General features: G+C 29.6%; 1 protein-coding gene across 1 annotated transcript; it reads right to left on the minus strand.

Moving 5' to 3' along the window:
* Window positions 1-9,300: 9,300 nt before the first annotated feature.
* Window positions 9,301-11,787, minus strand: LOC129962374 (uncharacterized). The gene is made up of 3 exons (XM_056076121.1): window positions 11,601-11,787; window positions 10,973-11,274; window positions 9,301-9,402 (listed from the first exon to the last, which is right to left on the minus strand). Exons 1-3 carry the CDS (start codon window positions 11,785-11,787, stop codon window positions 9,301-9,303), a joined length of 591 nt encoding a protein of 196 aa, XP_055932096.1.
* Between the last annotated feature and the right edge of the window lie 3,418 nt (window positions 11,788-15,205).

Consider the following 15,205-nt stretch of genomic DNA (forward strand, 5'->3'; position numbering starts at 1 on the left):
CTTGAATTATCACATTTACACACTCGAATTATTATTTATTAATTATTTATCAATTTTAGTAACAAGATAACATATTAAATTTCATTCAACCAAATCATTGCACACTTGAATTATCACATTTACACACTAGAATTATTATTTATTAATTATTTATCAATTTTAGTAACAACATAACATATTAAATTTCATTCAACCAAATCATTGCACACTTGAATTATCACATTTACACACTCGAATTATTATTTATTAATTATTTATCAATTTTAGTAACAAGATAACATATTAAATTTCATTCAACCAAATCATTGCACACTTGAATTATCACATTTACACACTCGAATTATTCTTTATTAATTATTTATCAATTTTAGTAACAAGATAACATATTAAATTTCATTCAACCAAATCATTGCACACTTGAATTATCACATTTACACACTCGAATTATTATTTATTAATTATTTATCAATTTTAGTAACAACATAACATATTAAATTTCATTCAACCAAATCATTGCACATTCGAATTATCACATTTACACACTCGAATATATAGATGAACAGATGGTCAACTCGTTGACGGATTTGATACCAAATATTATATGATTCTACACATTAGATATTAAAACTATGTAACAAATTTTAGCCATTTGTTTTATTACTTATACTCGCCTGTTATGTTTACATATACTTGTTGTCGAGGAATTTCATCCACAGTGTGATAGAAATTTTCGAAATATCCATCTTTTAGTGTATGATGTAAGGAATTCCCACCCAATTTCACCCATCTAGTTAAACTTTTTTTTAGTTATCTTTCTTGCAGTTAGACAAAAAAAAAAAAAAAAAAATCCGGAATTGCGCTTTTGGGACTCGGAGAAAGTCTCAAACGTGGTGATTTGTGAAAATCGCATGGTTAAAATTTACTTTTTGTGTTTTTTCGTGTATGAGGAAGTAAGGAGTAATACGAGTATGTATTACATTATTCGTTTCATGAATCCAAGACTATTGGATTTGAGATATTTTATATCGAAGATTAGTTTTCTCTGCATTTATTGTCAACTTGTATTTATTTCTTATTTTAAATTTTTGTATTTATTTTTTAAATGGCTAACTCGATTTCGCGAATTATTTTTTGATCGTTTCTGCGCCTTAATTCTGTTTAAATTTGGGTTTTGTATTATTAAATAACTATACACAATTCCTCCATTTTTCATACCAGCCCTATTTTAATGAGATCAACCGTTAACGGAACATGCATAAAACAAGCAAAGGTTTTCTTTATTTGAAAAGAGTGACCATTTCTTGGAAGAGGGGCAGGGATATAGCAAAGGCGATATCGCACAGATTTTCTATGCGATATCATCTAAAATTAGAGAACCATTATTAAATAATCAAAGAGGTTAAAAAAATCAAATTCCCTTTTGGTACGATTTCCGTTTTGAAGTAATGAACAAATTTACGTATCCCCACAGTGACATAATAAACGTAAGCATCCATAACATCCAACATTGTTTTCTTAAGCTGTGGTGTGTGTGACATCATATCTTTTCCCATCCAGAGAAATGCACAGCGGTATTCAAAATTTAAAGAATCGGGAGTATCACGTGATCGTGAATGGATTCTAATTTTATGCAGATTGAGCAGCAATGAGTCGAGGATAAACAGATTTTACTTCGAAATTCTGTTGATTCAGCTTTAGCATCATTCACTAAAACTAGTGTTTACATAAAAACTAGCGAAATTGGAAACAAAATCTTTCTAACTATAAATTTAAAAAGTTATAAGTAAACAATAAATAAAAGCGAACGTAATCATAAGTAAAAGTTATAATTTATGTTTTAAATCAACGAGAAAGAAACTAAATAACAAAGAAGATTAAAGCGTTTGACTTCAATCGTATATTTTAAGTTTTTATTAATATACATTTAAATAAATTGATTTTTAAATTGCCTCATATTATTTGACAAGGCAAGAGATTTAAAGATTTTATTTAAACGTTCTCTCTAGATATAAAAAAAAACTCTTCAAAATCCAGTGCCTCACTTTTTGCTTTTACTTAGGAACAAATAATCCATTATTATGCTTTACATCATCATTTTTCCATCATAAAGATAGAGTTGCAGAACAAGAAACAAAATTTATGGAGCAATATATTCATTTTTTTTCTCAGAATGAGTTTCCTCTTCTTATAGATAATAAAATTAGGTAATTCAATTTCAGTTGACAGGTAATGTTGTTTGCCGAAAAGAATTGAACCTCATACAATTACGTTCGTCGATAACAATTTCTATTCGCTCATTGTAGTTTCAGAAAGAACGTTCGTTTTTCAAAGGCGATAAAATAAAAATAAAAAAAGTCGTTTGGCATAATGCATGCATAGAAAAATGAACAAATAAATCTAGATTTATTTCTCCATAGACCAAGTATACAGATAGAATTATTGTAATCGTACAAATATGCGGACTCAAAATTTTGACTAATATCTATGTTTCAGACTTCTTTCTCTGACTTCAAAAAACATGACAACTGCTGGATTTGGTTTTGTTTAGTTTAGTTATATTAACTCCCGTTTAAAAGCAACACTAGAGCTATTTTTGGGACGGACATCGTAATTTGTAACCGCGGTCAGATGACGAGGATGACACTTGAGCTGGCACCCCTCCCAAACTCCAAACTTCCACACCACACCAGGAAAAATGTTGGAAGCGTTTGTCTATGAAGGTGATAGCTCAAAAATGCGTTTAACAAGAATGGTGAAATTTCGTATGTGACCTTTTACATAAAATCTGAATATTTCTGCCAAATTTTGAATGAGATGTACTTCTTCTTCTTGCGTACAGCCGACCACCCCGCCACCAATGAACGTAGCAGTATCGACAGGATTTGTTGTGGCCGACTGCTATCTTTAGCATTGTCCATCCTTACATTGACCGATTTGTCAAGCTGAGATTCTCTTCGAGGTAATTGGATACAAAGTGGTCATTTACTGTCCTTCTTCCTTATCTACAAACTCTCAAATAGTTGGTAAAAAAACTGACAATTTTTGACATCATGTCCTTCAGAGTTTTAAGATTACCTGGTACCATCAGTACTGTACTTAAGTCATTGTTTATAATTTTCAGATTTTTTCTTAACTCCGAGATTGCAATACATTCCTTTAAATAGTGGTAAACAGTACCGATTCCTCCACAAATGCATTTATTTTCCTGCATTCTTCCAAATCTTTGGAAATATGCAGGAAATCTCCCATGTCCTGAAATAATTTGAATTATCAGTGGATGGTATCTTCTTATTTTTATTTCTGGGTTAGGAATAAAATTGAAAATTACTTTCCTGTTTTTGGACATATACCATCTTTTCAAACCATTGCAGCTTTATTTCTCCTCTTAATTCCCATTTTCAGAATTAAGAGGAGAAATAAAGCTACAATGGTTTGAAAAGATGGTTAATTCTTAATGATATGGTTAATTCTTAAAAAGATTTTAAGAATTAACCATATCAACATCCACTTTCTGTGCCACCAACTTTGCATATTGATCCGCCTTTTCATTACCATATATCCCAGTATGGACCTAAACCCAATTCAAATCTATCCACCTGTTAGTTTTTACACTTTTCATCTTTTCTTTTACCGTCCATATTTCCTTATTACAATTGTGAGATGACTGTATGACTTGTAGGACTGACAGAGAATCTGAAAAAATTGAGCACTTCTGTCCGTCCTCCACCCTTTCACAATATTTAATGGCCACCTTTAAAGCTTGCACTTCTGCCTGGAAACTTGTGGCATGGTTCGATAATTTCACAAGACTTTGATCGATCTCTTTCCCATAGTAGTACACTACTATTGCAGCCCTACTTTATTTTCATCTTTTGAACCATCTGTAAAAATTTCTATTCCATCCATATCTTGGATTTTAATTTGAAAACCATGAATAAACCATTCTGCAGGATGTTGTTCGAACTTGTCAAAATGCATCTACGAGGAGATCTACTCAAGGGAAATCTATTTGGTTGTCTGAATGCAGATGAGCGCGATTACTGCAAAACGTAAAGAGCCTGATCGATAAAGCTTGGTACTTAAGACTTTCAAAAATAAATCCGTATCAAATTTTGAATTAAATCTGTTAGATTTGTAATAGATTGATTTTTGGTTTTTATTTTCCCATGCAAGTAAACGCGATAGTTCAAAAAAAGAATGATTTGAATAAATGACATTATGTATATGATCTTGTTAACAAAATCATGGTTCTGTGACAAATTTTGGTTTAGTCAATCGAAAAAGAAGGCTAGTTGCATATTAGTTTTTCTTTATTATACGAAAAATAAAAAAATAATAAAAACTTTCTTAAGTTGGTCTATGAAAATAAAAATCTGAGTACTCGTGGTAGTCATGACCTTGCTCAACGTCCACAATTTCATGCGGTGCTTAAGAGCTAACACTTTTATTAGAAAATACGTGAGAATGCTTTGGGAAGGTCACTTTTGCTGGTTTAGTCAATACTGTATTGATATTGGCTATGTTCAGAGTGGGTATTAGAAAGTGACGGTGTGTAGTTACCGTCACTTATTTATAGACAGCCACTAGAAATTTATATGATGAATCTGCATTTGCTAACAGTAATAGTTATTGTTGTTGTTGTCGTTTTTAAAGTATTTTGACTTTTCAGTAGTGAGAATTCAAAGATTTGACACAATCGCAAATGGCATAATTGGTTCATTTTCTTTGTAAATGCAGTTTGGGCCAGAAGAAATGTATGAATGTCATTATGTGAACGCTAAAATGAAAGTCTTAAAAACTGAGCAGCCGAAAAATGAGTTTGATGTTGTGGGAAAAATTTCCGATGAAGCATGTCAAAACAACAATTATTGAAGAGGAAAGTATCACATTTCGCTCCCGTTGATATACAGAGAATGCAACTTGTCTTTTTTTTATTTTATTTTATCTTAGGTTAGTAAATATGCAATTGACAGTTATTTTCTAGAATGGATGTTTCTGTCAGCATAATTCTTTAAACCTTTCATTTGTTGCTTATTTCATTTTATAAGAAATTTTGAGCGTAGAAGTGATATTACACTTAAAAAGATTTTGCATCTTTCCTTTAATATTTTTGAAAGTGCATTCATATGAAAACAAAATTCTCTTACGTATGTCAGTTTTTAAACTGCATCTACATCTTCTACATTGTTCCGTGACGTGAGTATGTGATGAAAACTGCAGACCTCAGCTCATAAATCTATGCTATAATATAGTTAAAACAATGTAAAAAAAATGAGGTTTGCGATCGCATAACTACGTATTATTCATTCTTAGTTTTATTCGTATACATTAAAAAAAAAAACCTGTCTACATATTTGGATGCCGAAACAGAAATTCGGATTTATTTGGCGGATATGTTTTTAAACTTCACCCAGCGATACAGATAATGCTGGGAAATTCTATACTTTTATTCCTTTGTTTATCTTTCTGCTTTAATCTTTTGCGCTTGCTTTTTGTCTATTATCTTTTAGATTCACACAAAAGAAAGCACTTCCGGCCATTTACGCCTTATTTAAATTTTTGCTCCTTTTCTGTAGTAAATTTTTTAAAGGAAAAGAGATGAACTGCAGCGTACAATTTTCGATCAGGAGATGTGATTGATACATATTAAATATTAAATTCTATTTATTTATTACAAGTAAAATACAGAACATTCAACATTTAACTTTGAATATAAGTATTTTTGTGTAATCGAAATTAAAAGTAACAGGTTTCAAAGCAATGTAAAAGAAATTCGAAACTCTAGATCAAAACATCGAAACATGATAATATGCTGAATTTTATTCATCGGCCTGTATATGATTTTTAAAAGTTCGTACTTCATAATAGCAATGGCAATGTGAATGCTAACCAGAGGAAGTAATACACCCCCCCCCACTCCCTTTTAGTTATTATTGGAAAAACATTACATGCAAAGTCAATTATAAGAAACATTGCAGGTAAAGTCCTTTTTATGAGTGGACACAGACATAGAGATAACACAATCACAAGAACATAAAAGTACAAGTACTTCATCAAAGAGCACCTGTTTCATGAGGCATTGCCATGCAAGGGGGTGCCATTCAAGAACAGTCCACAGAAGATACTATGAGTAAATAGGATGATAGTGAAATTACCTCCTCCCCCCTCTAAACACACACAATAGGCTCTTTTTATTGGAAATATTCATTTATACTTCCAATGCCTAGTGCTACTAGGCATTTATAATGCTTTGGAGGTAATGCTTTTGACAAGACATCTGCTTCCATAGCTTCGGTTAGAATTTATTTAATTTCAATACATTTATTATTCAAAGCTTCGCGAACAAAGTGATGCCTTTATACTCGGTCTGGCAATGGAACATTGAATTCTCTGCTAATTTGATTGCTCCTTTGTTGCAAGAGAGCAGACGTTCCTACTGTGTATGAGAATTGCTCAATTCATTAAGCACATGACTGAAACAAATAGCTTCTTCAATTACCGTCGGAAAGTACCATGCATCCCTCAATGACTCTCTCATTTAATAGAATTACACTCAGAATAAAGAATCTAGTATACGATTTTCAGACTTTTGAGGGAATTAGCACCATCCAAATCAATATAATGAGTCATTATTATGGTTAAAAACTAAATGATATCAGTTGTTTACTTTAAATACCGTAAGACGCGCTTTGCTGCTTTTCAGCGCGTGTCATCAAAACAATTCAGATATTGATTCAATTTACTAACTGTATTGACGATATCAGGACTTTTGGAGATTGGAAAATACATTAACCCACCACGATGAGGTAAACTATCACTATCACACTTTTCAGATTTTGTCAATCGAATGCTTATATTCGCCTACCTACTTAATAACCAGTTTTGGTTCGTCTTTAGACGCTGAGTCCTATTGACAATGACTTTCAAAGCGAAAATCTTAAAAGCAATTCATAATTTCAATAATGTTTATAAAGAAGTTCTAAGAATTGAGGAGAGAGAGAGTTAAAAATGCCTTTGAAAAAGCAGAAATTCTTAAGCATTATTCAAAGTGTTAAAAACCAAAATGAGTACTAGCGAACAAAAAAATAGAAAATTCGTTTTCGAGTATAAATGTTAATGATAATGAGGAGAAATATTTGGAAATTCAGGATGTGTTATTTGAGCGTGCCATGTTATTAAAAAACGCTAAAACTAAAATTAAGACAAAAGAATTAAGCTGATAGCTCTAATCTTAAAAATCAGGGGTCTGATAAAATTGCCTAAACTTAAATTGCCGCATTTTTACAGTGATATTAAAAACTGGATATCATTTAAAGAATTATTTCAAGCAATGTGAATGATAATTCAAATTAATCAAACTCAGATGCATTAAAATATTTATTAGAATCTACTCAAGATAATACCACAAAATTATTTCGTGGATTTTCAATTCGGGAAGAAAATCTGAAACATTGCTGGCACTTTTATGCGAAAAATTTGAAGACAAAGGTAAATTAGCTAATTGCCAAATTAATAAGTAGTTTAATCTAAAAATAGAAAGCGCAAATTCATCTAAACTGTTATTTGAGATTCTAGATAATTGTAACGAATGTATTAGAAATTAAAGTGTTTTAGGTTCGAAAGTAAATGAATTAAGTGAACGTACGTTTCAAAATTGCACGAGGAGATAAGTCACCATTGGGATTGTACCTTAAATCCTCATGCGTTTCCGACGCTGAATTCTTTTAAAGCCTCCATCGAAAGAAAAGCGAGATCTTTAAACAACCGTATCTGAGCTAAAAAGAAATAATTTCCAGATGGCTTAAAATGTAGTCAGATTCAAAAGAGGGATCACTTAAATCGAAGAAATGCCGACCAAATAGAAAAAGCGATAGTATATATATAATATAACTGAGGAGAAAAGCGACTCTTTTTCTTGTTTTTATGCCAAGAAAATTCAAACCACCTGCTTTTAAGTGACCTGTTTTCAATCGAATGAAAACTGAATAGCGATTGAAAGCAACAGAAGGAATTTGTTATGAGAATTGTCTTCACTAAAACCATAAGACGGATCATTGCAAAATATCGGGTGTAAAGTTTGCAAACAGCGGCATCACTCGTTATTTCATTCATATAAAGTAAATCTTCCAGCTGAGAAGGAAAGTATGTCGTAGTGGTTTCTAATGGAATTCAAACGAATCAGCAAAATAATTTCGTTCTTCTCCCAACTGCCGTGATTAAAGTCAAACATCACTCGAGACAATTTATTAAATGCAGGGCCTTAATGGACAATATTTCACAGCTATCATTAATTTAAAAAAAGTTATAGGAGCAATTAAATTTACCGTTAAAGAAAACAAATCATAAATTAACCGGAGATGAGAGCAGAAACTTCATTATGTAATTTTCAGGTAGAATTCACCCCTCATTTCTCATCTAAATCATGTAGTCTTAGAACCCTTAATGTATATAAAGTGTCTTCGTTTCTTCGAAGTTTTTATATTCAAAATCAACATTGGCTGCATTTAGATAAACATATATTAGCAGATCCAAATTTTAATCGATTTTGCAACAAATCAATATTTTACAGGTGCAGACATTTATGCACTCCTCCTAGACGTACTTGCGATTATTGGGTCTTCAAGAACCCCAACTGCAATTTCCACTACAGCGGGATATATCTTGAACGGAAAAATATACATTTCACAAGTGTCTGAATCGATTATCCATTCAACATTGAGTGATCAGCTAAATAAATTCTGGTCTATTGAAGAGATCTCTCCGAATGTCCCAATGGAAAAAAAAGATATCATCCTTGCGAGTATTTCTATCCACAATCAGTTCATCAAAATGATGAAGGCAGATTTATTGTCAACTTTTCGTTCAAACAAATCAAAACAAGTTCAAATAGGACAAAACTCTTGTTAAAAGCAAGGAAAGAGCTATTCGTCTTTTTTATGCATTCGAAAACAAACTTAATCAAAAACCACAATTAAAAGAAAAATTTCGTCAATTCATGAATGATTTCTTGACGCCCGGCCATATGAAGGCAATTTCGATTGACAGGGAGAATGAATTGTTATTTTCCATGGCATATGATTCAAAATGAAAACTCCAGTACTACGAATTGTCATGTTTTCTTAATGCGTTGTCTGAAACTAATTACGGTAAATCATTAAATGATGTTCTTATGATAGGACCTAAGTTACAAATTAAAATTTTCTCACATTTAATCAATTTTAGCTCCTACCGTGTAGCCTTTACAGTCGATATCATAAAGATATATCATCAGATTCTAATTGCCAATGATGACCATTAATATCAAAGAACTGTTTGGCGATCAACTCCAACAGATCTATTGATTCTCTTGCAAACTGTAACTTTCAGCACATCGTGTGCTCCTTTTTTCTGGTATTGCGAGTACTGCAACAATTATGTGTGAATGAGGAAATAACCTTTCCAATCGTCATAAATTATGCTACATTTCATTTTTATGTAGACGATTTGCTGGCAGGAGCTGACATTAAAGAAGAATTTAAGGCAGTTATTATCGAAATTCAAAAATTAATGAAATCAGGGGGATTAAGTCTTTGAAAATGATCTAGTAGTCATAAAACTATTTTGCAATAGTTAGATAATTTCTTAGTAGCCACAAAAATCTATAAATTCGTTGGGCGATAAAGAACCAAAACAGCATGAATTAGGAATTTTTTTTAAACTTTAGCGGATTCGATTCAAGTTTGATTAGTTCATGGAGAAATCGTCACTACAAAAAGGCTACTTCAATTCATTATTGCTAAAATATTTGATTCGCTGGGTCTGTTTTCGCCATCTTTAATTATACTAAAAATTGTGTTGAAAGAACTACGGAAATCTAAAGTCGCTTGGGATGATCCTGCTTCTCCTACCATTCTGGAAATCTGGACTAAATTCAAACAACAAAGATATAATCTAAACTTGATTTCAGTTCCTCAGTTCTTAAGAATCTACAATAATTCTAGCATCCAATTAACGGTTTTTGCGGTGCATCTACAGAAGCATTCGCAACCGTTGTATATTTAAAATCTTTACAGAATCAAATATCATCAGTAAGTGCCAAAATTTGTGTCGCTCCTATAAAACAACTTATTATCACAAGGTTGGAACTATGCGGAGCTCTTCTACTCGCTGAGCTAGTGACTGCCATCCAAAAAACATTGTCTATTCTTTGTATTTTGAATCTTTAAGTAATTGATATTCCCAATGTCCAAGTGAATGAATAGCAGCCCTAAATAAATACTGATATTTGAGTCACATGTGTCAATCATTTATTTGCTATAATATTCATTTATTTAAATCTGACCCGAAGTGTTTGAGTAATTATTTAAGTAAGTAATTCCATTATTAGAAGGTAAATAATATAGCGTTTTATTCACCGCTCACTTCGTTCCATCTGTTACAAGATGAAAACTCACATAAAAAATGATTGCTCTCTCACACTGGGGTTGCCAGATACTACAGAGTATCCCCCCCCCCAAGTGACAGAGGATAATAGGATGGAACGATACAATATATACATTATAAATACATGAGCATATATGAAAAATAAGAAAATATTGCAAATAAAAGTTGATTATTTACATTGTAAATAATTAAATGATGATTATGACAATTATTGAAAACAAGAGGTAAATTGCTATTTTTTTTATATAAATGCATATATAACAAGATATTTGACAATACTAATAGGTGATATATGTTGATAGCTTCGATGGGAAATGAACGCGTCTGCCCGATCTAGTTGTCACAGTTTTATCTGGTGCAGTTGGATCGTCAGACTGTTGTTTGTCCGACCGAAAATTTGCTCGAGAGACAGTTTTTTTCTGCATGAAGAATTGGAGTTTTTTTTTTCACAAGTAGGAATTAAAAATGCTGGATTGACACGATCTATAGAGACGGTTGATTTTCTTCCATTCAGTTCGATGGTAAAATTTTTCTGCGTGCTTTTTAATACTTTGTGAGGACCTGTGTAGGGTTGGCACAAAGGAGGTTTCACACTGTCAGTCCTTAAAAATACATGCGAGCAAGTTTTTAAAGATGGTTTTACATAAAACTTTGTTTCACCATGTGCAGATGTCGCTACAGGATTCAATTCACGCATCGTATTTCGAAGGTGATCGGCAAATATGTTATCACAAGGTGGAATGATGGATGTTTCTATCATATCACTGGGAAGTTGTAGAGTTGTTCCGTACACCAGTTCAGCACAAGAAGCTTTGATGTCTTCTTTGACCGCAGTGCGGATTCCCAAAAGAACTATAGGTAGAATTTCTGCCCATTGAGTGCTTTCATAGGTTTTTATTGATGATTTTAAATGACGATGGAATCTCTTCACAATGCCATTTGCGATCGGGTGGTATGCTATCGTGCGGATTCGATTAGAACCTAAATTTCTGAAAACTCGCGATATAAAGATGACCGCATCTGCGAGCCCTGATCTGTAGTTATTATTGAAGCGCATCCGAATCGAGATATCCAAGTATGAAAAATGGCTCGACAAATGGTTTTGGTTTGCATGTCTGCAATTGGAGTAGCTTCAGGCCATCTTGAGAATCTGTCGATCATTGTTAACAAAGAGATACAACCATTGGATGGAGGTAAAGGACCAACAATGTCGATATGTATTTGTTGAAAACGAGAATCGGGCAAGCTAAATGTTCCTAATGTAGCTTTAGTATGGCGCTGAACTTTTGATCGTTGACAGGGCTCACACGTGACCTCCGAGAGACAAGGCCTGCTGGCTCTACCATTCGCTCTTGCATGAGTCATCACTACTAGGCGATTGAGAAGCCGGTTAACAATCGTCACTCTGCACGTTTTCTGCGCGAAGTAAACGACGACTGGCGTTTATAAGCCTTCATTTTTTTTATATTTATTTCTTGATCGAAGATGGTGTTATATTGAAATGGATGAGATACAAAAGCAAGTTTAGGATACAAATTATTGAAGGTAAGTGTATTTATTTTATAATCCTCAATATAAACTTAAAGTGTTATTGAATCTGTTACTGTTAAGCCTATTTGTTCATCACTACCGTTTTAGCAACAAATTATTGTATAATTACGATTTAGTTTTTCAATATTATTTGTTCTCTCAGTGATGTAACGTTGATTAAGAATGAACTTAATGAAATAAGAATAAATAGCTGTAATCTATTTATACAAATTCTCTATTTCTTTATGTCAAAAATCGAATCGATTTTTAGACTATCATTTGTGTATCAATGATAGTCCTGTCAGGGTTCTTACTTATTCGATTCTTATTCATAATTTTGGTATAAAAATTATGTTTAAATAAGCTCTTTATTAAATTTCTTCATCAGTTAATCTCCAGCTTATCTTTTATTTACTATTTAGTTACATACAATTTATAAAGTTGCATCCATTATCTCTTAAGTATTTTTAATCATGACAGTGAGATTTATTTTTCAAGTTACAATGTAGATTAATATCACTATGAATATCTATAAACAAAGAAATTTATATTACTTTATTTGAACTTTTATTTTAATTAAATCATTTATTTTTTGGTAAATAAACTTTACCTTTTCTTTCTTTAAAAAAAAAGATGCCATATAAATGTTCAGTTCCAGCTTGCCGTGGAAATTATGATGAAGAAAATAAAGCCGCTGTTTTGGGATATCCCACTGATGAGGTTTTAAGAAAGAAATGGCTGCATGCAATTCCAAGAAAATTTTTTACCATTACAAAGAATTCTAAGGTTAGCAAAAATTAGCATTGATAATTAATACGTTTTAATATTTTGAAATAGTTTCAATTATTTTTAGGTGTAAAATATTATAATTTGTGTTAGTTACAGTCTTAATTATTATAAAAAAATTTAATGCCATTCTGATTAATTAAAATTTAGCAAAAAAAATTGATCAATTGGAAAGGGAAAAAGTACCTGTTATAATATAAGTATAGAAGGGGAAAGAATTTCTTTTGAAGGAATAAAGTTAAAATTATTTTTAAAAATTTAATTGAATGTATCTGTGAAATAAAATGTATTTATATTGCTTAAGATTAGTAAAATTATAATCTGTGCAGCTTAAGACAATTACAATTTAAATTGTCATTTTTATTTTGTTAGAAATCATATTTGAAGTGATATTTCCAATTTGTATACATATTCTAAATAATTGCATTTGTTCATATAGTACATAAAAATAATTGTTTATTAATCACATTTTAATAGTAATTCTATTTTGTATATGTCCAAGTTCTGAATAATTTTTTTTTCTTGCTATTATGTTGAAATAAATAAATGGTTACTAATATATTTCTATTTTGTATATATGTATTCTAAATAATTGCATTTTTTTATATAGTACATAAAAATAATTGTTTAGTAATCACATTTTAATAGTAATTCTATTTTGTATATGTACAAGTTCTGAATAATTTTTTTTTCTTGCTATTATGTTGAAATAAATAAATGGTAACTAATATATTTCTATTTTGTATATATGTATTCTAAATAATTGTATTTTTTTATATAGTACATAAAAATAATTGTTTAGTAATCACATTTTAATAGTAATTCTATTTTGTATATGTACAAGTTCTGAATAATTTTTTTTTCTTGCTATTATGTTGAAATAAATAAATGGTTACTAATATATTTCTATTTTGTATATATGTATTCTAAATAATTGCATTTTTTTATATAGTACATAAAAATAATGGTTTATTAATCACATTTTAATAGTAATTCTATTTTGTATATGTACAAGTTCTGAATAATTTTTTTTTCTTGCTATTATGTTGAAATAAATAAATGGTTACTAATATATTTCTATTTTGTATATATGTATTCTAAATAATTGCATTTTTTTATATAGTACATAAAAATAATTGTTTATTAATCACATTTTAATAGTAATTCTATTTTGTACATGTACAAGTTCTGAATAATTTTTTTTCTTGCTATTATGTTGAAATAAATAAATGGTTACTAATATATTTCTATTTTGTATATATGTATTCTAAATAATTGCATTTTTTTATATAGTACATAAAAATAATTGTTTAGTAATCACATTTTAATAGTAATTATATTTTGTATATGTACAAGTTCTGAATAATTTTTTTTTCTTGCTATTATGTTGAAATAAATAAATGGTTACTAATATATTTCTATTTTGTATATATGTATTCTAAATAATTGCATTTTTTTATATAGTACATAAAAATAATTGTTTAGTAATCACATTTTAATAGTAATTCTATTTTGTATATGTACAAGTTCTGAATAATATTTTTTTCTTGCTATTATGTTGAAATAAATAAATGGTTACTAATATATTTCTATTTTGTATATATGTATTCTAAATAATTGCATTTTTTTATATAGTACATAAAAATAATTGTTTAGTAATCACATTTTAATAGTAATTCTATTTTGTATATGTACAAGTTCTGAATAATTTTTTTTCTTGCTATTATGTTGAAATAAATAAATGGTTACTAATATATTTCTATTTTGTATATATGTATTCTAAATAATTGCATTTTTTTATATAGTACATAAAAATAATTGTTTAGTAATCACATTTTAATAGTAATTCTATTTTGTATATGTACAAGTTCTGAATAATTTTTTTTTCTTACTATTATCTTGAAATAAATAAATGGTTACTAATATATTTCTATTTTGTATATATGTATTCTAAATAATTGCATTTTTTTATATAGTACATAAAAATAATTGTTTATTAATCACATTTTAATAGTAATTCTATTTTATATATGTACAAGTTCTGAATAATTTTTTTTTCTTCCTATTATGTTGAAATAAATAAATGGTTACTAATATATTTCTATTTTGTATATATGTATTCTAAATAATTGTATTTTTTTATATAGTACATAAAAATAATTGTTTATTAATCACATTTTAATAGTAATTCTATTTTATATATGTACAAGTTCTGAATAATTTTTTTTTCTTGCTATTATGTTGAAATAAATAAATGGTTACTAATATATTTCTATTTTGTATATATGTATTCTAAATAATTGCATTTTTTTATATAGTACATAAAAATAATTGTTTAGTAATCACATTTTAATAGTAATTCTATTTTGTATATGTACAAGTTCTGAATAATTTTTTTTCTTGCTATTATGTTGAAATAAATAAATGGTTACTAATATATTTCTATTTTGTATATATGTATTCTAAA

Source organism: Argiope bruennichi, chromosome 2 (assembly GCF_947563725.1).
Source record: "Argiope bruennichi chromosome 2, qqArgBrue1.1, whole genome shotgun sequence".
In the NCBI taxonomy this organism is placed as follows: Eukaryota; Metazoa; Arthropoda; class Arachnida; order Araneae; family Araneidae; genus Argiope; species Argiope bruennichi.

Coding starts and splice junctions, on each gene's coding strand:
- LOC129962374 (XM_056076121.1), bottom strand. CDS start 11,787: ATGACTCATGCAAGAGCGAATGGTAGAGCCAGCAGGCCTTGTCTCTCG. Junction 11,275..11,600: donor TTTACCTCCATCCAATGGTT/GTATCTCTTTGT, acceptor TTCTACCTATAG/TTCTTTTGGGAATCCGCACT. Junction 9,403..10,972: donor CCTACACAGGTCCTCACAAA/GTATTAAAAAGC, acceptor TAATTGTTGCAG/TACTCGCAATACCAGAAAAA.